The sequence below is a fragment of the Amphiprion ocellaris genome, chromosome 3, assembly GCF_022539595.1.
Source record: "Amphiprion ocellaris isolate individual 3 ecotype Okinawa chromosome 3, ASM2253959v1, whole genome shotgun sequence".
Taxonomy (NCBI): domain Eukaryota; kingdom Metazoa; phylum Chordata; class Actinopteri; family Pomacentridae; genus Amphiprion; species Amphiprion ocellaris.
In genome coordinates, this window is record NC_072768.1 from 1,198,508 (window position 1) to 1,223,006 (window position 24,499).

At 39.3% G+C, this 24,499-nt stretch overlaps 1 protein-coding gene across 1 annotated transcript in view; it reads left to right on the plus strand.

Moving 5' to 3' along the window:
- si:dkey-246g23.2 (solute carrier family 66 member 2) overlaps positions 1 to 22,832 on the plus strand; it is a 68,729-nt gene extending 45,897 nt beyond the window's left edge. The window contains exon 5 of the mRNA XM_055008375.1: positions 21,265 to 22,832. Coding sequence (XP_054864350.1) covers positions 21,265 to 21,439 — 175 coding nt within the window. The 3' untranslated portion in view covers positions 21,440 to 22,832. The remainder of the gene's footprint in view (positions 1 to 21,264) is intronic.
- Positions 22,833 to 24,499: the final 1,667 nt, after the last annotated feature.

Here is a 24,499-nt window from a genome sequence, read left to right on the forward strand (position 1 = left end):
CAAGCGACAGGTGACAGAGGTGTTATCTGCTGTATATATTCCCCACATCTTCATTGTATCTCTCCACTTCCTCCGTAAGTCACTGCATGTTTTGTTTTGTTTTACTTTTTTAATTAGCTTCCTCCACTTATTTTATCTGATGTCACTAAAGACGAGAAATATGTCTTTTTTAAGTGAAGCAGTAGTGTACTTGTGATTTAAACCACATCTAACACAACATCTGGGTTCATATCTTCCTGTGAGTGTCTATTCTGTTCAGAATGAATCTCACACAAGAGGTTAAACATGCAGAGATGCCACATTAGGTCTTTGAGGTCATTAGTTCCCTAAATTCTGCCACCAAAAAACCAACAAGACATAAAAGTTTGTCTCTATTCCATACAAAATACATGCTGCACAATACTAGACAGCTTTTTTTGTAGAAAATAGCTTCCGCTGGACTATTTTTCTAACTTCTCTATTAATCCCAGTGGACCAATTGCACAGATGACCCTGCTGGCTGGAAAAACCAGCCTAATCAGCACTTGTTTTAGATGTTCTGACCTTCGTCATGTTTAATTAAGGACTCTCCAATTTGCCCATTTAAGCTCGAACCTACTGGTTTGACGATGCGGCTCCGAGTCAGCACTTCCTCCCATGTGAAACAGTTAGTTGTTGTTCTGTCAGATCCCCCTGAGCCCTATTACTGAGGCCTGATGCTGGCTGTATGGATCCGACCACTCCTCTTTTCCAGGTCGTCCAAATGATCTCCTTCCAGACAGATGCATGAAAAGCAGAGCAGAGAGGGGGATAGCTGAGGCACAGACAGGCATGTTCAATCACAATCAGTGCAATTACTCTGCTGACATGTGTGCATGTTTGTGCACATACATTTACACTCAAAGCAATACTCCGGGGAAATTTGAGGAAGAGGCAGAGTGGTGATGGAAAGATGCAGTGAAAGAAAAGAAGACAGGATGAGGTGCAGAAAATCGTGACTGATGAGATAAAGAAATATACGATGGCAGGTTTAATGAATCATATATATATATATATATATATATATATATATATATATATATATATATATATATATATATATATATATATATATATATATATATATAAAAATGAGATCTTAATTTTACTTTGAAGTATGAATGAATCCAATCTCATTGCATGTTTGTCCATATTAAATGCATACAGTCTAGTCTTTAAAAAGTATGAACCCCCAGGACTATTCAGCAAAAGCTTATTAGAGTCAGAAGTTAGAAACCTGTAGTCCAATCAGACGAAGGTTAGAGCACTTTGAAATGTAAAACAATCAATCTTTGATGTTGGAGGTAATTTGAGATGAAAAAGAAAGATTCAGCAGGTAAAAGTTCACCAGGAGTTTATTAACCAGTGAGAGGTGAAGGTTTGTAGAAAGGAAAGTGGTCATTTCGTGGTGAGTGTAGCGTCCCAGGGAGGGTCTGGGTGGAGGTTGGAGGACTGACTGGAGAAAGGCTGACCGAAGTAGGAGATGGTAAGCTGACAGGTGAGGAGGACATCCAGGAGCTTGGCTGGCAGGAAGACGTGGTAAATGGTGTAGCTGATGAACTTATAGCAAGAAGAGACTGAGATTCTGAGGCATAGGAAGGAAAGAGTTTTGATACATGATGAACAAGTTGACTTAGACTGGCATCGGCCAACCGAACACTCTGATTAAGGTTGACGTGTCGTACAAAGGTTTAAATATCAAAGAGCTGTGATTGGTTATGTAGGTGAAAAGGCATCGACAACAAACAGGAAGTAAACAAGCCAACACTAAGAAACAAGGAAAGGCAGGCCAGGATCATGATGGAAGCTTCTGCTAATGTGAACTCTAACCAGAAATAGCTGACTTGAACAGAGTTATGAAGAAATCTCAGCGAGAAATGAGAGATTTAGATATTAATGCATTTATAATTAGAGGCAGTGTGGTTTTGTGGTTTTTCTTCTTAGAAGTGCTCTGGTGATTCACTCCAAAGGCACAGCACAGATGGCTCAGTGAGGTAGAAACAACCTCAGAGTGAGAAGTGAAGGGTTAACAGAACCACTGGAGAGAGGTGACAGCTCTGTTAGTGAGTCTAAAGGTGTCTCCAACAACATCAGTGTTCACCTGAAGCTTGCTAAAGAGTTCCTTGACAGAGGACTTCCACCAATTAAAATGTACTCTGGAGTTCATTGAAAACAAACCCGACCTGTTATCTAAGATCACTTATTTGAGCTTGAATAAGGATCCATCCATCCATCCATCCATCCATCCATCCATCCACCCACCCACCCACCCACCCACCCACCCATCCATCCACCCACCCACCCACCCATCCATCCATCCATCCATCCATCCATCCATCCATCCATCCATGTTCTTCCTCTTATCCGGTGTTGGGTCATGGAGACAGCAGATGAAGCAGGTCATTCCAGATGTTCCTCCTCCCAGCGACACTTTCCAGCTCTTCCTGGGGGATCCCCAGGCATTTCCAGGCAGGTGAGATATATAATCCCTCCAGAGGGTTCTGGGTCTACCCCGGGGTCTCCTCCCAGGCGGACATGTTCAGAAAACCTCCAAAGAAAGTCTCCCTGGAGGATCTGAATCAGATGTCCAAACCACCTCAGCTGGTTCCTTTAGAGGTGGAGGATCAGCAGCTCTACTCTGAGCTCCCTCCAGATGTCTGAGCTTCTCCCCCTATCTCTAAGGCTGAGCCCAGACACCCTATGGAGGAAGCTCATTTCAGACGCTTGTATCCATGATCTCCTTCTTTGGGTCACTACCCAGAGCTCATGACCATAGGTGAGGGTTGGAACGTAGATGGATGATAAACTGAGAGCTTCTTCTTACGACTCAGCTCTCTCTTCACCACGACGGTTCGGTACAACACCCACATTACTGCTGACGCCACCAATCCTCCTGTCCATCTCTAGCTCCATTCTCCCATCACTCGTGAACAAGATCCTGAGATACTTGAACTCCTTCGCTTGGGGAAGCAACTCCCCCCAACCCAGAGGGAGCAATCCACCGGTTTCCATCAGAGAACCATCTCCTTGGACTTGGAGGTGCTGATCCACATCCCCACCACCTTCACTCCTCTGACGTGGTTCCTAATAAATCAGTGACACAAAACCAGCCAGACTTTCTTTGCTGTGGATTGAGTGAACCAATCTGCGGCTTGAATTCACTCTTTTACACATTCCCATGTAATTTCTATGATTATATATTTGAAAAATGAAGAGTAAAGCTGTTTCTTACTGTTTATTAAACAGTGGTTTTCTGGAATTGCCAGGTTTAGATGTGACAGCGTTTGGTGGTTGAGTGAAAGCACTCATTACTCAGGTGGGTGCTGCACCTGAAATGTAAAATCTGCTTCTATAAACAATGTGTTTGTGAGTGATTACTCAGCGCTCTGCTCGGCTGCCTGAGGCTGCCTGTTTTTCTCTTCCCTCTCATTAAACTTTATCTGTTTTGCCTGCTGTCCCATTCTCCTCTCCTAGCTCTGCACCAAAGCTGCCAACCTTCACAATGTCACCCGGTGACGGTGGAGGAGACGCTGGCGATGGCACAGCGACTGCTGCAGCGACTAAAGTGTACACACAAATACAGTTCCATTCTTTAGACCAGGGGAGTCAAACTCATCTTAGTTCAGGTTCCACATTCAGCCTAATCTGATCTCCAGTGGACCGGACCAGTAAAATCACAGCATAAAAACATATAAATGTTCCCATTTAATCTTAACTTTTTACAAAACATTATGAACAACCTGAAATTTCTTAAGAAATATAAGCTTCAGTTTATCATTTACACATTAGTTTGGGTGTCTACAAAGATACAAAAGTAGTCTCAGGTATCTGAAACTGAACAATATATGATCAAAACAACAAAAACCAGACAAAAGACAAAAAAGACAAAAGATTACAAAATGAGACACAAAATGACAAAAGCGAGAAACAAAATCACTAATAAAACTAACTAAACTAACTAACTAAACGAGAAAAACAACGCAAAACAGAGACAAAATATTTTGACAAAAAAGTTACAAAGCGACAAAAAGATGGACAAATGACACAAATGAGACAAAAAAATGACAAAAGCGGGAAGCAAAACAACAAAAAATACACAAACGAATAAAGCAAAACACAAAATGACAAAAATCAGACAAAAAAACAACAAAAACGAGAAAATATTACAAAAATGAGACACAAAATGCCAAAAGAACAATGAACAATCTAGCATTTTACTTTATGATCCAAACAACATGTCATGGTCTAGAAATTATTTTAAATTTATAGTTTTACTACTATTGGCCCACGGGCCTCATGTTGGACACCCCTGCTTTAGGACTAATCTCTTTATGAACACTGGTTACGTACGACTTTGAGAAGAAAGCATGCACCTAATGTCAGTGATGGAAGTGGAAGAGTTCATAGAGGAAACTGAGTGATGTTGACATGTTGTACTTAAATAATTCAATCTTTCTGCTGCATATTCACCATAAATGGCTTCATATATTAAAACATGTCAAAAGCTATTCCAAATATTTAATAATATGACTCAAAAACACCATATTTTACAGCACGGGTTCAAAAGAACGGTTGAAAGGATCATTAATTCTCGTGTTTTTCAGAGGTTTCAGCCACAGGCTCATTCAGTAACGATGTGCATCATCAGTTTCTAAGACTTCTGTATTTTTCTATCAAATGTCCTGTCGGTGGGTGGCCGCTGCTATCATAGATTCTGAGTACATCTCAGGTGAGCAGGGTCTGTATTACATCCCAGAGGTTTAGAGTGTCAAGGTGAAGGTTCTGGCTGGAATGACTTTAAGGTAAATAGAAATGTGAAACCACCATTAAGCTGCTGGGAGGACCTGGTAACAGAACCATCTATTAATTCTTAAACAGCGCAACCCTGAACTGAAAGCAAGAAACGAGCAGTCAGTGGTGAATCTGAAGAGAACGGCATAAAAGAGGCTGAATATGCAGCACAAATGGGGCAGGTCTGGTATATAATAGTGTTCTGTAGTCCGTTATGTGTCGGCAGTTTGTCACATTTATGATGATAAAGAACAGAAAACTGAACTGAAAAAGACATAAAAGCAAACTGTCTAAAGCAGGGGTGTCCAACATGAGGCCTCTGGGCCAAAAGTGGTCCTCCAGATGGTCCAATCCGGCCCTCAAAGTGTAAAAATTCCAGAGAAGACATTAACTGCAGATTGTAAATTAGTAAAACTATAAATTTAAAATAATGTCTAGACCATGACAAGTTGTTTTGGTCAGAAAGTAAAATACTAGATTGTTCATTGTTCTTTTGTAATTTTGTGTCTCATTTTTGTAATATTTTGTCTTGTTTTTGGTGTTTTTGTCTGACTTTTGATGTTTGTCTCATGTTTTTGTTGTTTTGTTTCTTGTTTTTGTCTTTTTTGTCTCGTTTGTGCCATTTTTGCCAAATTTTTTATCTGTTTTGTGTTGTTTGTCTCATTTTTTGTCATTTGTTTCTCGCTTTTATCATTTTGTGTCTCATTTTTGTAATATTTTGTTAGATAATTCCTTAAATTTGAACTGTTCTGCCTTAAAGCAAAGGGAAAAAATGGAGCTGTGGTTATTTATTTCTAGATTATTATGCTGTGGTTTTACTGGTCCGGTCCACTGGAGATCAGGTTGGGCTGAACATGGAACCTGAACTAAGATGAGTTTGACACACCTCATCTAAACCCACCAATGCACACTCCAGTACTTAATGTTCTATAATATTTTCTCAGGGTTAGTTTTGGACTTCCACATTGTGTGATCTGTACACTGATAAACCAGAACATTAAAACCACTGACAGGTGACATAGATTATCTCATTCTAACACAGCGTTTTGTTGGGAAACCGTGAGTTTGAGCATTCATATGGACATTACTTTGACACTCACCAGCCGTTCCTATAATGAATAGAAAAGCTGAACAGCGAGTTGAAATATTATCATACCAGCAGCATGGCAAAGTTCAAATCATAAGAGGTGTCATTTTCTTTCTAATCATGTGAAATGTGTTATGAAATGCTGATATAAATGAAACAGCGCAGCTCCATATTCTGCAGATGTAAGAGGACTTGTTCAGCAAAAATCAAGAATTGCAATATGATTTTTTATTTTTTTTGCATAGTGTTTAGCTCTAGTAAATAGGTTTTGTTCATCTTCAACTTCATGCAAAGAGCAGCAAACAGAAACGTACCTAAATTCAGTCTTTTTTTAGTCGGTGTGATCAATCCTTTTCTTTTTAAATACCACCAGCTCTCCTCTCCTCAGTTTTTCTCAGTACTCGACAGGTCGGTTTTTCCGGTGGTCTTGGAGAACTTGTCACAGATTCAGGTTGTCTTCCATCTCATTGTGTAATTACAGACTGACCTGATGATGTGGAGTTCAGGGCTCTGTGGGGGCCACGCCATCTGTTAGTGCAGGTGTCAAACTCAACTTAGTTCAGGTTCCAAATTCAGCCCAATTTCATCTCCAGTGTCCCGGACCAATGAAATCACAGCATAATAACCAATAAAAAATAACCATAACTCCAAATGTTTCCCTTTAAGTGCTAAAACGTTCACATTTAAGGAATTATCTTACAAAATATTACAAAAATGAGACACAAAATGACAAAAGCAAGAAAGAAAATGACAAAAAAAATTAGACAAGGGACACAAAACAAAACAAAAAAGACAAAACATTTGACAAAAATGTTACAAAGGGTCAATAAAAATGAACAAACGACAAAAATGAGATAAAAAATTACATAAATGACACAAACGAGGCAAAACAATCACAAAAACGAGAAACAAAATGACAAAAACATGAGACAAGTGTCAAAAGTTAGACAAAAAAAGACAAAAAACAACAAAAACAAGACAAAATATTATAAAAATGAGACATGACAAAAAATTTAACAAAAAATATACAAAACAATGAATAAAGCAAAACACAAAATGACAAAAATGAGACAAAAAACACAAGCGAGACAAAAAGGAAACACAAGACGACAAAAATGAGAAACAAAACAACAAAAATATGAGACAAATGACAAAAGTCAGACAAAAAAAGACATAAAAACAAGACAAAATGTTACAAAAATGAGACACAAAATGACAAAAGAACAATGCGCAATCTAGTATTTTGCTTTCTGATCAAAACAGCTTGTCATGTTCTAGAAATGATTTTAAATTTATAGTTTTATTAATTTACAATCTGCAGTTAATGTCTTCTCTGGAATTTTTACACTTTGAGGGCCAGATTGGACCCTCTGGAGGACCGCTTTATGCCCGCGGGCCTCATGTTGGACACCCCTGTGTTAGAGGATAGTTGTCTTGGACTGACTGGATGTTTGTGGTTTTCTCATCCTGTAGAATCCCTAATATTGTGTTACAGATAGGAATCTAAAGTGCTTAAATGTTTGCACAGATCTCATTTTCAAGTGTTCCATCAACTCCCTTTGTTGACTGTTAATGAAAATATGTAATTAGATATATCTGTTTTATGTTTTTGTCTACAAAAGCATAGTTTTTTCATTGTGTTGATCAGCAGCAACACAGTAATCCCATCCCAGCCCTGTGTGACTAAAGAGGCTCATAAATGAGTGCGTTGCATTTCTTTGTAGCCTTGCATAAGATGCTTTTCTGTAGCTTTCTATAGTCACAGCTGACCTTTAGTTTGAGCAGCAGAGCTCTGACAAATAGAGCATTGTTTTAGATTACATAAGATTAGAGCTACAGCAGATCCTGTACATTAAATCACCAACAGGCCAGCTCATCAGTCCTGTCCTGTTTACATACTCCACAGAAGCATCTAGAATATCCTGAGGCAAACTCTGCAGTGTTCCTTCTTCTCCTTCCTCCCCTCCGCTTCATTTTGCGAAGTAGAATCCATCTTTTTCTGGCAGGTTGGGAACTTTTCGGTGTTTGCCTGTGTGCGATCGATCAACATGCATAATTCATAATTAGTGGGCTAAGAGCAGCTCGGCTTCTCTCTCTCTGGGCCCTTTGATTCCCGTCTCTCTCTATCTGCAGCCCTGCTGCTAAATCACGCCACGCACACCCGTGTGTGTAGGCACACGTGTTCTCACACACATCACATCACCATGTGTGCACACACTGCCCAAATGCACACGTGTGTTTGCTCTGAAAAGAGATGAAGAGGTTTTGAAGCTCCTGGAAGCTTTAAACATCGACTCCTGCTGCTTAAGTTTGCCTCCCTTCATAGAGCTGTGTATCTGTATTATCAACCCCCTCTGGAGACTCTTTAAGTCTCACAGACAAAGTGAGATTCCCACTCAAAGTTTAAAGCCTGCACCGGGTTTAATTTGTGAGCGTCTGCCTATTTATCTCCACAGCAGCAGTGGAAAATAAGCTGTGTGTCCACTGAGAGAGTGAGGGAACATTTGGGCTTTTAGTCATTTCAAATTCTCCAGCAAATTCTGACAAATCTACCTGCTCCAAACCCAGTTACTTCAGAAAGATTTACAAATGTTTGTGCAACAAACTAGTATATTCAGTGTGACTCACCCATCAGAAAAAACAGAGGCTTATTTAAATGACTATAGTGTTGTAGGATTTATTTCACACTGTTTCTGTTTGACTTTGACTTCACTTTCACATTTGGACTGCAGTCACGAAATCGCTCTCTGTGGATGGAAGAAACTTTCAGCCCTCAGTTCTTTATCCCAGCATCCATCCATCCATCCATCTATCCATCCATCCATCCATCTAGCCGTCCATCTAGCCGTCCATCTAGCCGTCCCTTGGGCAGTGGTTGAGGTGAAAGACAGAATGCTGGGACAAAAAAATAACAAGACAGCAGCTGATGGGAGGAGAGGCAGAGACAGGAATGAAGATTTAGAAGCAGATTGAAGGAGGTTGAAGAGAAGCAAAGTGGTGGAAGGTGTGAGGAATGATGATAGAAAGAGACAGATTAGTACACAGACTAATCAACAGAGCAGCTGGAGTAGGAAGATGAGGGCACTGGAGGTCAAAAGACAATAAATAGACCTAACAGAATCCCTTTTCTAATGAAGTGTGGCTGCTGCAGTAAATCAGTCTACGGCAATAATATGATCTTTTTAACCTTTTTACTGTTACAAGTGTTATGTGGCTGTATCAGTACATTTAATGAAAACTGCTTGGTGTATTTTAGAAAGGCGTACCAGTGATACAGATTGGGCTGTTAGAATCTAACATTGAAGATCTACAGACACGGCCACAGCAAATCATACTGGATATGGTAGCTTTGATTATAGTATTTGTTTAGCATTTCTGTGGAGGGAATGATCAGTTGTTTAGTCAACAACAGAAAACAGTCTGCCAGTTTGAAGATCTAACTAGCTGCTGTGGTTGTGTGGTGTTAGGAAAAATAGTGTTGGACATCTCTGCAGGATACAGTTTAATGTATATCCAGTGAGTTTATGTAGTTTCTGAGTCATCCAGGTCCCGATGATCCTAGGAGCTTCAGTAAAAGCAACTAGACTTCTCTTTTGGTTTCTTGAAGCTGTTTTGCCTCTCATCCAAGAGGCTTTTCAGCAACGGGGACGCAAATGCCTCAAGGTGTGACAGATGATAAAACCAGGTATCCCAACAACAACAATAATGATTGGTGAGGGTAACTACATGTGAAACTCCCCATCAGTCAGGCTCTGGAATGAGAGGTCAAATGTCTTCAAAAAAGCTAGTTGTTTTTTTCTTAACCAAAGCTCCTACGAATCGTTTACTGAAGCGACAGTTAAAGATCAAAAGGTTGGATGGAGGATTGCTGTGCAGCATATCTGACTTTTGCACCAAAAATGCTGTCATTTGTGTTTTGTGAAGTCGTACAGCATGCCGTCTTTTTGTTCCATCATATTTTACTGTAAGTCTCGCAGAAGTGTAATTGATTCCAGCAGCTGTAGAAGACTTTAGAAGTGAATCTCTGTATCGTATAAGATTCTGTTTCACAAAGTGACATTTAAAGATGCTCCGGGCGACTTTACAGATATTTGGGACGTGAAATCAGTAAATTACATAAAACGCAGGCATGTCCTTTTCATTTTTTCCTTCATCTCTCTCCCTGTGTCTGTCTTTCTAAATGTCACTCAGCCATGTTTCCTGCAGCTCTGTTCGACTCCAGCCGCTCAGAGGAGCTAATAACTGCCCTGACACAACTCGTTCAATACGAACCACAATTACTGCACCGCAATCACACAGGCCAATCACACTCCCCCCGTCCTCTCACTTTCTCCCTCCATCTCCCCCCTGGTGTCCTGTCGCTCTGCAGCTTTCAGGGTGGCTTCATTTCTCACCCCCTCGCCTCATCCATCTGTCATTATTTTGCTTTAACCTCCATCCTCCCGGCATTCCCTGTCCTTCCTTGGAGCACCCAGTTAACGGTTTCACCCTTTCCCTCTCTCATCTTGGGCCTCTTAGCTCAGGTGAAGGTGTCAGGTCAGCAGTAATCGATGTGGGACTTGTCCAGGATGAGCTGAATGTCTGTTTGTTTATGTGTGTGTGTGTGTGTGTGTGTGTGTGTGTGCTTAAAGAATGTTCAGCTTCATTTTGTGGATTTTCTGCTTCCATTTCGAAGTGTTTTTGTCCAGTTTAACACGCTCTGGTGATGCACACTGATGCGTGTGTGTGACAGAGGCAGTCAGTCAGTTGGTATTCAATCAATACCATAATCACTCCTCCTCCCCTCGGACGCTCAGAGCCCCACTCAGGACCAAGTTCAACTGTTTGTTCTGTGTGTCTTTCATCAGTGAGCCCCACCTTTAACGGTACAACATGAGACTAGCATGACAAACAGGCTGGAAGTGTGTGTGTCTGGTGTTTTGTGTCCATTCCCATGCTCTGCTGCAGAGACTCCTTTTGTACAGATGACCCACCCTCCTTAATTACGTTGTTAATGACTCGTCCTTATTAATGATGTCTGCCATCTCCCAAGCAAAGAAATTATCCACAGGGGGGAGTGGAGAGTTTGGCTGGGTGACGGCAGAAAGGGAGGTGAGGTGAGGCAAAGCCAGAAAACCAGAGGATGATGAAGAACAAACAGCGGTTTCTCGGCTGCAGAGGACAGAAAAGACGTTGTTTAGAAATAAATCAGGTGAAGTGCGGTGAGATTTTTATGCAACAATTCAACCACCAGGGTCTCTTAATGGTCTATTCAGAGTCGTTCTAGGCAGGTAATCTGGGTAACACCCCAGGCAGCTATTCCACGCTAACGAGATCAAGCTGCTGTCTGAATGAACGGAGAGAGAGAGAGAGCGATAACTGCAACCTCAGTGGTCACCGGGACAGAAAACTCACCAGTCAAATTTGATATTAAAAAAAAAAAAGAAACACAGAGGAAGTTTGGAATCTTTGCCCCAAAATAAGGTTTATAGCAGGGGTGTCAAACTCATTTTAGCTCAGGGCCACATCCACCCCAATTTGATCTGAAGTGTGCCATAATAACCTTTAAATAACCACAACTCCACGTTTTGCCTTTGTCCATCCATCCATTATCTATACACCTCTTAATCCTCACTAGGGTCATGGGGGGGCTGGAGTCTATCCCAGCTGACTCGGGTGAAGGCAGGGGACACCCTAGACAGGTCACCAGTCTGTCACAGGGCTACATACAGAGACAAACAATCACTCTCACATTCACACCTACGGGCAATTTAGAATGATCAATTAACCTCAGCATATTTTTGGACTGTGGGAGGAAGCCGGAGTACCCGGAGAGAACCCACGCATGCACAGGGAGAACATGCAAACTCCATGCAGAAAGATCCCGGGAAAGCCGGGACGTGAACCAGGGACCTTCTAGCTGCAAGGTGAAAGTGCTAACCACTACACCACTGTGCAGCCCCGTTTTGCCTTTGTTTTAGTGCAAAAAAAAAAGTAGATTCTGAAAATGTTCATATGTAAGGAATTATCTTTTTACAAAACATTATGAACAACCTGAAATTTCTTAAGAAAATGAATTGATTTTGAACAATATTATTCCTCACTTTATCATTTCCACATTACAACTTCCAGATCACAGTGTCTACAAAGGAACACAACATTTAGTCATCTGGAACTGAACCATAGAGGATTTTACTTAAAAACGATAAAAGTCAGACAAAAAATAACAAAAACAAGACAAGATATGACAAAAAATGAGACACAAAATGACAAAAACGAGACAAAAACAACAAAATATTACAAAAATAAGACAAAACGACAAAAACAAAAAATGAGACAAGACATGAAACAAAACAACAAGGAGACAAAGCACCAAAAACATGGACAAACAACAAAACTGAGACAAAAAATGACAAAAGCGAGAAACAAAATGGCAAAAAAATAGACAACACAAGCGAGACAAAAAGGAATCACAAAACAACAAAAATGAGAAACAAAATGACAAAAATATGAGACAAAAGTCAGACAAAAAAGACAGAAAACAACAAAAACAAGACAAAATATTACAAAAACAAGACACAAAACGACAAAAAACAAAGCAATCTAGTATTGTACTTTCTGATCCAAACAACTTGTCATGGTCTAGAAATGATTTTAAATTTATAGTTTTACTAATTTACAATCTGCAGTTAATGTCTTCTCTGGAATTTTTACACTTTGAGGGCCGGATTGGACCCTCTGCAGGACCGCTTTTGGCCCACGGGCCTCATGTTGGACACCCCTGATTGAAAGCTTTAACATTTTACTCTGTCTAGGTTGGCAGGTAGGATTATAGTAACTTCCACCAGCCTCACCCCTTAAATTATTGAGCAGTGTGTTATTCAGCGGTCCGTTAGAAATCTGTCTGATGATTCTTTGAACTCTTAGTACGAGCTAATGACCTTATTTATTATTATATTATCATTATATTTACTCACACCCTGTAAATGCGACTGCAGCGGCTTTTTGTGCAAAAGTGAACCAGCCTCGCCTGAAGAAGACGCAGGATTTCAATCCAAAGCTGGAACGAGTCCAAATGTTAGATTTTAAATAACAATTCATAAAAAGCTTCTTCCCTATAAGGTCCAACTGATCCTCCACCTTGAATTTAAACCTCAGGCTATTTCCAAAATTCCCAAAGGCTGACCAAGGAGCGTTATTTTGGAGTCTCACTGATGTCTTCTGCTCCCCTAACAATTTAGACTTTTGGGGTTTGATTGAACTGCTCCAAAAATAAAAAGAATTTCAAATCGTCCTGCTTTTACTTCTCTGTCTCTCTCTCTGAGCTGCCAGAGGTTCTCAGGGAAAATGCTCGCTTTTCTGTTCCACTGAAGGCATTTTTCTTCAGAAAGTACCCTTCGTTGAACTTCACATTTCTCGTTTCATCTCTGTCTTCATCATTTCCTTTCACTGTGGCACTTTTTTCTTTCCTCTGCTGCCCCAATCAGCTGTCATCTTCACTTTTATTGTCTCTGCCTTTGCTCTGCTCGTCTCTTTTGTCATTATTTATGAAGACTTTCACGCACTGCTGCTGTGAACCATGACAAAAACAAATAATAACGGTGTAGTTTACAGGAGAGAAACAACCTGTGCAGAGGTAAGTTTACATAAAAATAAATAAGTAATCATTATAGTAGTTATAATATGAATGATAATAATACCACTATGCAATTATATTTTCTCTGCTGGACCTGATAAATGAGACAGAAAACCAGCTGAGGATTAATGTGAGAAAGCCTTTTGCACAGCTAACCATAGACCAGGAGTGTTAAACTCATCTTAGTCCAGGTTCCACATTCAGCCCAATTTGATCTCCAGTGTGCCGGACCAGTAAAACCACAGCATAAAAACATATACATAACCACGAATCCAAATTCTTCCTTTGTTTTTTTTTTTTGCAAAAAAAGTACATTCTGAAAATGTTCACATTTAAGGAATTATCTTTTTACAAAACATTATAAACAACCTGAAATTTCTCAAGAAAAATAAGTGCAATTTCAAAACATTATGCCTCCGTTTGTCATTTACACATTAGTGTGAGTGTCTACAAAGATACAAAACATTTAGTCTTAGTTATCTGGAACTGAACAATCTAGTATTTTACTTTATGATCAAAATGACTAAAATCAGACAAAAAAACAACAAAAAAAGACAAAATATTACAGAAATGAGACACATAACGACAAAAGTGAGACAAATGACACAAAACAAAACAAAAAAGGAAAAAAATTAGACAAAAAAGTTACAAAGCTACAAAAAATGGACATAATGACAAAAATGAGACAAAAAATGACGAAAGTAAGAAACAAAACAACAAAAAAAATCAATGTTTTGTTTTGTGTTGTCTCATTTTTTTGTCATTTTTTTCTTGCTTTTGTTATTTTGTGCGTCCTTTTGGTCATTTTGTGTTTTTTTGGTCTTGCTTATGTTGTTTGTCCATTGTTCTGTCACTTTGTAATGTATGTCTAATTTTCTGTCTCTTCTTTGTTTTGCTTCGTGTCGTTTGTCTCATTTTGTCTGTTTTTTTCTCGGTTTTGTCGTTTTGTGTCTTGTTTTTTGTAATATTTTGTCTTGTTTTTGGTGGGGTATTTTTTTGTCTTTTTTGCCTGACTTTTGTTGTTTTGATCATAAAGTAAAATACTATATTTTTCAGTTCCAGATACCTGTGATTATAATTTCCAGTTGTGGTTGTTTATAGGTTAAGTCTCCAGAGAAAATGGAGGCACTGATGGATTCTAACACTGAAAGCAAGTTTGTCATCTGAGCTCAGTGTTCACTCCTCTGTTTTTATAAATGTCCCGTCTATTTCCTGGACCGTGTGTAGAAACAGGACAGTAATAAAGAAAAGATTCACCCTCGGCTGAACTCGTGTTTTCATAGGGATGTGCATCTGAACGCTGTTGGAAGCAGAGCTACAGCTGATGAGAAAACGCTGCCAGTGTTTTACGCTGGAAGTACTTCAAAACAAAATGCATTTTTGTAGAAACTGCATCATTTGTGCTTACGCAAGAAAATAATGACGCTGTGTAACAGCTGTGCAAGAAACACAAAAAGAGTCTTTTATGTCTATCTGGAGCTAATATAAGCCTCCTCCTTATCAAGAAAAACCAAGTAAGTTGCAGCAAACCATCTGAATGAACTAATTAAGAAGGTTTTTTATGGCTGATGAGTTCAGCTTTATTTATAAAATTAAGAATATCTTATTTTTTGCTTTCAAAGGCTGCATACTTGCTCTGAAGTCAGACTGAAATCTGAATTCTTGTCACTTTTTGTGGAAGGAAGTATAAACTATAATGCATAATATTACTTTTTTCAAAGCAGATAATCTAATTTTTGTCATATAACAGCATTCTTCTAGTGTCTGGGTAAGCGTGGGTCAGTCAGTTTAATCAGCGTCATTCAATTCAATTCAGTTTCATTTATATACTAGCAATTCATAACATGCAGTGAGTTATGGGAAGAGAGTTGAGGTTTGTCACAGATTAAGGTGAAGACCTCACAGTACTGAATTATAGAGAGAATCCCAACAAATCTAAATGATTCCCTTTGAGCCTCACTAAAGTTTACTAACCCTCCTGTTGTTTTCATTTACGCACCAAAAAATATTGTTTCCTTGTCTGAAAAAAATCCAAAAATTGAGCAAAAAAATTCCACAAATTTCTGAAAATTTGCAAAACCTTCAGGAAGAAAATTCCAACAATTCCTTAAAAGTTTCCCTTAAAAGTTTTATTTTTAAAAAATCCCCCAAATTTGGCAAGAAAATTCTTGTAGATATTTTCGAAAAATGAGTAAAAATTTTCCAAAAAATCCTAAAAATATCTAAAATGATTCCATATATATCAGTAAAACTTCTGATATTTTCTTTAAGAACATTCAGAAAAAAATCTACATTTTTATGAATGTTCTTAAAGAAACATTTTTTTAACATTTCTGTTTTTTCCACCAAAAGATGTTCAAAAATTTCCCCAAAATGTTGAAAATGTGGACATCAGAAGTTTCACTGTGAAAATGTATTTTTCTCCACATTTCAAACTTTAAAACGGGTCAATTTGACCCACAGGACGACACGAGTGTCGGTTGATCCCCAACAGTTAGTCGTTAGGTAAACTTCTGGGTGTATTAGTACAGATAGGATTGTGTATGTAAGTGTCCAGATGTGCAGCATTACATCCCATCCATCCTAACAGCTGTGGGTTGAGCTCCGATCATTCCACATCCTGTAGCTCTCCAGTGTTTTCAGCTGTTACTCACATTTCCGTACCGCTTGCATTGCCTGCATTTGGTACATTCGTAGATATTTTAGGTAATATTGCCCTCATTTCTCTGCTGTTTCTGTGGAAGGGCAGGCTTGTTTGCCACTAATGTTTCAGCTCCTCGTCGGGGCCTGAAGGGAGCCCAGGGGCGAGCTGGATGTGACTCTGCAAGGGGAGCTGAAGGATAGTGCAGGACTGCTGTCATTAGGCTGCCTCTACCCCAACACACACTCAAGCATCCACAGGAAACTCACTGAGCTCTGCTCCTCGTTCGCTCTCGCTCTGGTGGTTTCCAGATAAATGCTGTCCTCTGCAGCCTCTCTGTCTCTGTCCCTTCTCCCTCACCCTTGTCTGACCCATCCAGCATGTCCCACCGATGACTGATGGTTCTGCTCCGTTCCTTAGCCCGGTCAGCTCTCATAATAATAATAAAACACGAAAAAACATGTTACATTCATGCCTATTGGACTTCACTGACCAGAGAGCAGGAATAAGAATAGAGCGGGGAGAAGAGAGTCGGTGGCGTAGGAGTGAGGTGAGAACGTGAAGGGTAAGAGTTAAAGAATATGACAGCAAATGAGCCAAGAAGGCAGCAGAAAGAAGGAAGAGAGCATGAAAGAGAATCACAGGAAAGAGAAATAGATTAAACAGGATAGAAAATGATGAGTGGAGGAGAACATGATACCAGAGATTCCTTTCTCTTCTCTGTCTGATGCTTTTTGTAAAGTTTCAGAGAAGTTCTTCGGGGTACAGAGTTGGGATCAGACCTAGTGTCCTCTATAAAGCCTTTTTCTCAGGTCTAGTGTCCTCTGTAAAGCCTTTTTCTCAGGTCTAGTGTCCTCTGTAAAGCCTTTTTCTCAGGTCTAGTGTCTTCTATAAAGCCTTTTTCTCAGGCCTAGTGTCCTCTATAAAGCCTTTTTCTCAGGTCTAGTGTCCTCTGTAAAGCCTTTTTCTCAGGTCTAGTGTCCTCTGTAAAGCCTTTTTCTCAGGTCTAGTGTCCTCTGTGAAGCCTTTTTCTCAGGTCTAGTGTCTTCTATAAAGCCTTTTTCTCAGGTCTAGTGTCCTCTGTAAAGCCTTTTTCTCAGGTCTAGTGTCCTCTGTGAAGCCTTTTTCTCAGGTCTAGTGTCCTCTATAAAGCCTTTTTCTCAGGTCTAGTGTCCTCTGTAAAGCCTTTTTCTCAGGTCTAGTGTCCTCTGTAAAGCCTTTTTCTCAGGTCTAGTGTCCTCTGTGAAGCCTTTTTCTCAGGTCTAGTGTCTTCTATAAAGCCTTTTTCTCAGGTCTAGTGTCCTCTGTAAAGCCTTTTTCTCAGGTCTAGTGTCCTCTGTGAAGCCTTTTTCTCAGGTCTAGTGTCTTCTATAAAGCCTTTTTCTCAGGTCTAGTGTCTTCTATAAAGCCTTTTTCTCAGGCCTAGTGTCCTCTATAAAGCCTTTTTCTCAGGTCTAGTGTCCTCTATAAAGCCTTTTTCTCAGGTCTAGTGTCCTCTATAAAGCCTTTTTCTCAGGTCTAGTGTACTCTGTAAAGCCTTTTTCTCAGGTCTAGTGTCCTCTGTAAAGCCTTTTTCTCAGGTCTAGTGTCCTCTGTGAAGCCTTTTTCTCAGGTCTAGTGTCTTCTATAAAGCCTTTTTCTCAGGTCTAGTGTACTCTGTAAAGCCTTTTTCTCAGGTCTAGTGTCCTCTGTAAAGCCTTTTTCTCAGGTCTAGTGTCCTCTGTGAAGCCTTTTTCTCAGGTCTAGTGTCCTCTATAAAGCCTTTTTCTCAGGTCTAGTGTCCTCTGTAAAGCCTTTTTCTCAGGTCTAGTGTCCTCTGTGAAGCCTTTTTCTCAGACCTAGTGTCCTCTGTAAAGCCTTTTTCTCAGGTCTAGTGTCCTCTGTGAAGCCTTTTTCTCAGGTCTAGTGTCCTCTGTAAAGCCTTTTTCTCAGGTCTAGTGTCCTCTGTGAAGCCTTTTTCTCAGGTCTAGTGTCCTCTGTAAAGCCTTTTTCTCAGGTCTAGTGTCCTCTGTAAAGCCTTTTTCTCAGGTCTAGTGTCCTCTGTGAAGCCTTTTTCTCAGGTCTAGTGTCTTCTATAAAGCCTTTTTCTCAGGTCTAGTGTCTTCTATAAAGCCTTTTTCTCAGGCCTAGTGTCCTCTATAAAGCCTTTTTCTCAGGTCTAGTGTCCTCTATAAAGCCTTTTTCTCAGGTCTAGTGTCCTCTATAAAGCCTTTTTCTCAGGTCTAGTGTACTCTGTAAAGCCTTTTTCTCAGGTCTAGTGTCCTCTGTAAAGCCTTTTTCTCAGGTCTAGTGTCCTCTGTGAAGCCTTTTTCTCAGGTCTAGTGTCCTCTATAAAGCCTTTTTCTCAGGTCTAGTGTACTCTGTAAAGCCTTTTTCTCAGGTCTAGTGTCCTCTGTAAAGCCTTTTTCTCAGGTCTAGTGTCCTCTGTGAAGCCTTTTTCTCAGGTCTAGTGTCTTCTATAAAGCCTTTTTCTCAGGCCTAGTGTCCTCTATAAAGCCTTTTTCTCAGGTCTAGTGTCCTCTATAAAGCCTTTTTCTCAGGTCTAGTGTCCTCTATAAAGCCTTTTTCTCAGGTCTAGTGTACTCTGTAAAGCCTTTTTCTCAGGTCTAGTGTCCTCTGTAAAGCCTTTTTCTCAGGTCTAGTGTCCTCTGTGAAGCCTTTTTCTCAGGTCTAGTGTCTTCTATAAAGCCTTTTTCTCAGGCCTAGTGTCCTCTGTAAAGTCTCTTTTTAGGCCCCGTGTCTCTCAGATCGTCTTTGTGTGCATCTTTCTCTATATTGGTCTGATCGGTCTGTTGATGGATTTTTCTCAGCCTCCCCTGCTGTTTATTGGACAGCAGCTACTTGGTCAAAAACAAACCAAAAATAATCTGTTAAATACTTTCAAATGAGGGAAGAAGTCATATCTGGTAGACTGTTACAACTTTATTTTTAGTGTGTTTCCTTTGCTTTGGGTTTTGGAAGAACTTGGAAAGTGTTTGCTTCCCTTTAGCAGCTGACTGTGGTACCTAGCACCTCCAAAGTTCACTCGTACAATTCGTCTTCCTCGCTTAATCTGTACAAAATATATGTAAAAAATGACATGTTTGAGTCTAAAACTTTATGGGCCATCTCTTTACTAGGACTAGAAACTTCTTGTTCCTCTGCTTGCCTCACAGCCTCTCAATAAATGATGTACACATGAATTTCATCATCTCCCTGAGTCCACCAAGGTCTGTAGGGAGCCTCTGCAGACGCCCATTTGCAGCCAGAATTTGTGACTGCTTGGACACAAAGACTTCACATGCACCAGGAAAACAAACGCAGATGAAAACTTAGACTTACTTTATTAATCCCCAGAGAGAAATTCTGTTGTTACAGCAGCTGGATAGTCAACAAAGGGGTAAACAACAAGACAACACGGAATATTAGGGTAGAAGTGAAGGTAAAATAAAACGAAGTAAAGTAAGATGGAAAATATATATATATATATAGACAGAAAAATCAACAAAATGGCTTGGTAAGATTCCTTGAAATAAGATATGATATTTAGAATCTTGAGATCTCAAACTTAGCTGGGAGAACTTATTTTAAGCTCTATTTTACCAGGATTGTCAAGCTTAGGTGTCTTAAAATAAGCCGGACATGCTAAAAAAAAAATATAGCAGCTTTTCACTTAAAAATAGATTTTTGCTTTCATGTAACCTCCTAATCTGAGATGTTTTAACTCTCCTGTTGTCTTCATTTACAGGCAACAAAAAATATAGTTTCCTTGTTTGAAAAAAATCCAACAAATCAGCAAAAAAATTCCCCAAATTTCTGAAAATTTGCAAAACCTTCAGGAAGAAAATTCCAATAATTCCTTTAAAAATTCCCTTAGAAGTTTTATTTAAAAAAATAAAAATCCCCCAAATTTGGCAAGGAAATTCTTGTAAATATTTTCAAAAAATGAGTAAAAATCTTCCAAAAAAAATCCTAAAAATATCTAAAGTGATTCCATATATATCAGTAAAACTTCTAATATTTAAGAACATTCACAAAAAAATCAACCAAAATCCAGCGAATTTCAGTGGATTTTGGTTGATTTTTTTGAGAATGTTCTTAAGAAACATTTTTAACATTTCCTTTTTTCCACCAAAAAATGTTCAAAAACTTCCCAAAAATATTGAAAATGTGGACATCAGAAGTTTCACTGTGAAAATATATATTTTTTTTCCACATTTTCAAACTCTAAACCGGGTCAATTTTGACCCGCAGGACGACACAAGGGTTAAACTTATTTTGAGTTTTCTTGTAAAATTCAACTCAAAACAAGATAATTTTAAGATTGTTTGACTTAACAAGATATTTAAGATGCATTGTCTTAAAACAAGTCCCTCCATCTGCTGAAATGTCACTTGTTAAGTGAATTTATCTTAAATCAAGTGGGATGAGACATTTTGACTAAAAATAGGACAAATAGACTTGGTAAGATTCAGACTTTTTGCAGTGTGTGTACGGTGGTTTAATCAGCAGGCAGACTGATAGAGTCCTTTTGTGATCTGCCAGACGCAGATGCATTGAAAAGTCTTACAAGAACAAACAGCTTGTTTTTGTGGCCGGAGATTCTCTGTCATCCTCACCTATATAGTTAATCATTAAATGTGTTGAAATTGAAGACTTTGCTACCATGCTTTGGATATGCTTTCATTTGCACATGTACAAATGGAAAACAGTGGAAAGTACTAAGTTCTCCAGAAATCCTGTGCTGTGTCCATCCACTGTACATGTGAACGTTTACAGCCAGCCTTTCAGAAACATCCACTGGTTTCTCTGTGTTCGTTATGAAGGTTTCAGTGACCCGTCTGCCTGGGTGTGTGCACAGATGAATGGGCCATTGAGTTCTTTTAGTAGTTTTAGCTTAACAGATTAAACAAATGATATATATCCTGTTCATTTGTGAGGTTTACAGCTGCTGGTATGGAGAATTCAAAAAATCTGGCTAGCCTCTTCCCCTTGTTTCCAGTTTAGCTTCATGCTAAGCTAAGCTAAGCTAAGCTAATCGGCTACTGACTCCAGCTGCGTTAGCGTCCTCTAGCAGAATGCAGATGAGCCTCTTCCTCTAACTTGTGTCTCTTTGTGTCTCCGTGGCTGCAGTGTGAAGATGGTGCTGCTGTGGACGGCCGGTGACGTCTTCAAGACCACCTACTTTGTGATGAATGAAAGTCCGGCTCAGTTCTGGGTCTGCGGCTCCGTCCAGATCATGATCGATGTGTCCATCCTGCTGCAGGTGTTGCTTTACAACCAAGACTCACGGGTCAAACTGGGCTGACCTGTTAGGATGACTAGCGTACAAGCCAGAGCTTTTTTGTAAAAAATCTATTTTAGTAAGTATGAGGACTAGAAACCCTTTAAAAAAAATCTGCTGATAGAGATGTCAAGGCAGACGTTTAGTGCCAGAATATGGAGAAACCAAACCTCTTTTTAGTGTTTAGCCTTCAGAAGAGTATCTTGCAGAACCAGCCAAGTTACCTCCAAGTGCCATTATACCACCAATTTATACTTGAAAATGCTCGTTAGCATCTTTAATCAAGCCCTAAAAACTAAATTTCTTTGCCTTACGTATGATAAGGCAGCATTTAGGTGCATTTTAAATGTTTTGTACTATTTATTTTGTCTCTGTGAATGATTATGTGCACTCCTGAAGTGCAGTGGACATGGAAACTGTAAGAGGGAAGCATTATTCAGGTTGGCAGCAGATCTGTAACAACCAGCCCTGCACTGGAATCTGCTGCCTGACGGATGGATCTCCTCCTTCACACTCCTGCTTCACCGGACTGTTCTCCTGATACGTAGTGTGCTCGTCTGTGTGTGTTTGTGTTGGCATTCTTGCCTCTGTGTAGCTGGAATCGATTTTTGCCGTTGGCGTCCAGCGCTAAGCCAAAACCACAGAATGTACATCAGGTAATGGTAGCTGTGCAGGCCATCAATCTGCGGGTTTCCCCTCTGCTTTGTGGTGTGATTGACAAACAATCCAAGTTTCCCACAAAGTCTGCAAAGAACAGAGAAATAATACGAGCATGCTGCGACACTTTGCACTATACCTCAGTCACCAAATGTCTCGTAGACACCAAAGAACACATCAGACTTCAGGTCAGCTTTAGTTCTTAATGTGACGGTGTTACTGAATGTGTGGCTTTTTATCACACGTCATCCTCTGAGTACTGAGCTCTTTTTATTATTTCATTATGTGCTGATTTTCTCTTCTTTTACCACATTTTAGAAAATTGGAAAGACAGTCAGACGCTTTCTTTTTTTTTTACCTTGATCTTTTATTGAACACATTTCTGTATTACGCTCATCACCCGCTGACATTTCTGACTCCTCGGAAAGAAGCATTCTGTTTGAAAATGTATTAACAAAATGGCCCATTTTTCAAGCCCTTTCCAAGTGAGATTTGGTTAAGAAGAAAATGTACTTCAGGGCGCTGTATGGAGTTTTATGGGATATGTGAACCAAGCGTTACTGGGACTGAAACAGAACCAATAATTTATGGCATTAGTATGTGAGGATATTGGGCTGACAGACGTGCCACCAGTTCTGTGGAATATTTTGTTAAAAGGTGTGTGAACCTCTATTTATGCAAGGCAATAAAAAGAAAGCTTCACAAACACATTGTAGATCCCAGAGGTTTGAAGATACGAGGCATAAATCTCTTCTGTTCACTTTTTTCCCTCTTTGAATCTTCTTTCCGTGCAAAATCTCAAAATAAAACTGAACAGTGTTGAATTAGTAAAACCTTTTTAAAATTTTGCACTATAGTTCACACTTAAGTTATGTGTTTTAAACAACAGATAGAAAATAAATTAAACTGTAATTGTGCCACATGTAAAACACTCTGAACTTCATCATCTCATTAGGCCCTAATTAACTCGTTAGATCAGGGGTGTCAATCTCATCTTAGTTGAGTTATGTATGTTCTGAAAATGTTCACAATTAAGGAATTATCTTTTTACAAAACATCATGAACAACCTGAAAAACAACAAAAACAAGACAAACAACACACACGAGACAAGACACAAAACAACAAAAACGACGCAAAACAACAAAGAAGCAAAACAAAATGCTGAAAAATAAGACAAAAAACACAAGCGAGACAAAAAGGAAATAGAACTACAAAATCAAGAAACAAAATGACAAAAACATGAGACAAATGAAAAAAATCTGATAAAAAAGACAAAAAACAACAAAAACAAGACTAAATATTACACAATTAGGTACGAAGTGCCAAAAAAATGGACAACTGACACAATCGAGACAAAAAAAGACAGAATGATTAAAAATAAGACAAAAAACACAAGGGAGACAAAAAGGAAACAAAAAACGACAAAAACGAGAAACAAAACGACAAACGAGACTAATGACAAAAGTCAGACAAAAAACGAGACAAAATATTACAAAAATGAGACACAAAATGACAAAAGAACAATGAACAATCTAATATTTTACTTTATGATCCAAACAACTTGTCATGGTCTAGAAATGATTTTAAATTTATAGTTTTACTAATTTACAATCTGCAGTTAATGTCTTCTCTGGAATTTTTACACTTTGAGGGCCGGACTGGACCCTCTGGAGGACCACTTTTGGCCTGCGGACCGCATGTTGGACACCCCTGCATTAGAGTTTAATGAGATATCAAAATGGTTCCAGCTCGCAGTTTCCTCTGTCTTAAATGTCAGTAAAAAATGTCATTCAAGGGAAGCTGTGGAAGTCAAAACAAAATGAAAAACGTTCAAAGAAAACTGCACAGAAAGGAAAAGCAAAACCTTGACTTAACATCTGCTGCACAGAGTCATCAGAAGAAAACATCACCTGGAGCCTCTTCACAAAAGTCATCATCTGACACATGAAAAACAGCATCTGGATGAGCCGAGAATTCTGCAAACAGCTGCTGAGGACAGATGAAGTCACGAAAATGTGTTTGGAGAAGAAAGGTGCAGCATTTGATGAGAACTGTGTGTCAGTTGTTGGGAATGAAGGTGGAAATAGTCGACTTTCGGTGTGTCTGGCAGCCAGTGGCACAGATAGAGGAGGATTTGAGGAAGCAGCAGCCAAGTTGTGGATGTAGATGTCACACAGTCAGTGGAGAAAATGAAACCGTCTGGACCCTCATCCAAAGCAAAGCTCCAAATCCACACGGAATTAAACCTGCTACGTGAGCCAAAAAAGTTCAAATTCATCCAAACTTGAAGTCGACTGCAAGAAAAAGTGGCTGAAAAAGACTCTTATCCAGCATAGAAAATGAAACTGTGAAAGTGAAACTTCAGACGTACACATTTTCAACATTTTTTGGGAAATCTTAGAACTTTTTTTGTGGAAAAAAAGAAA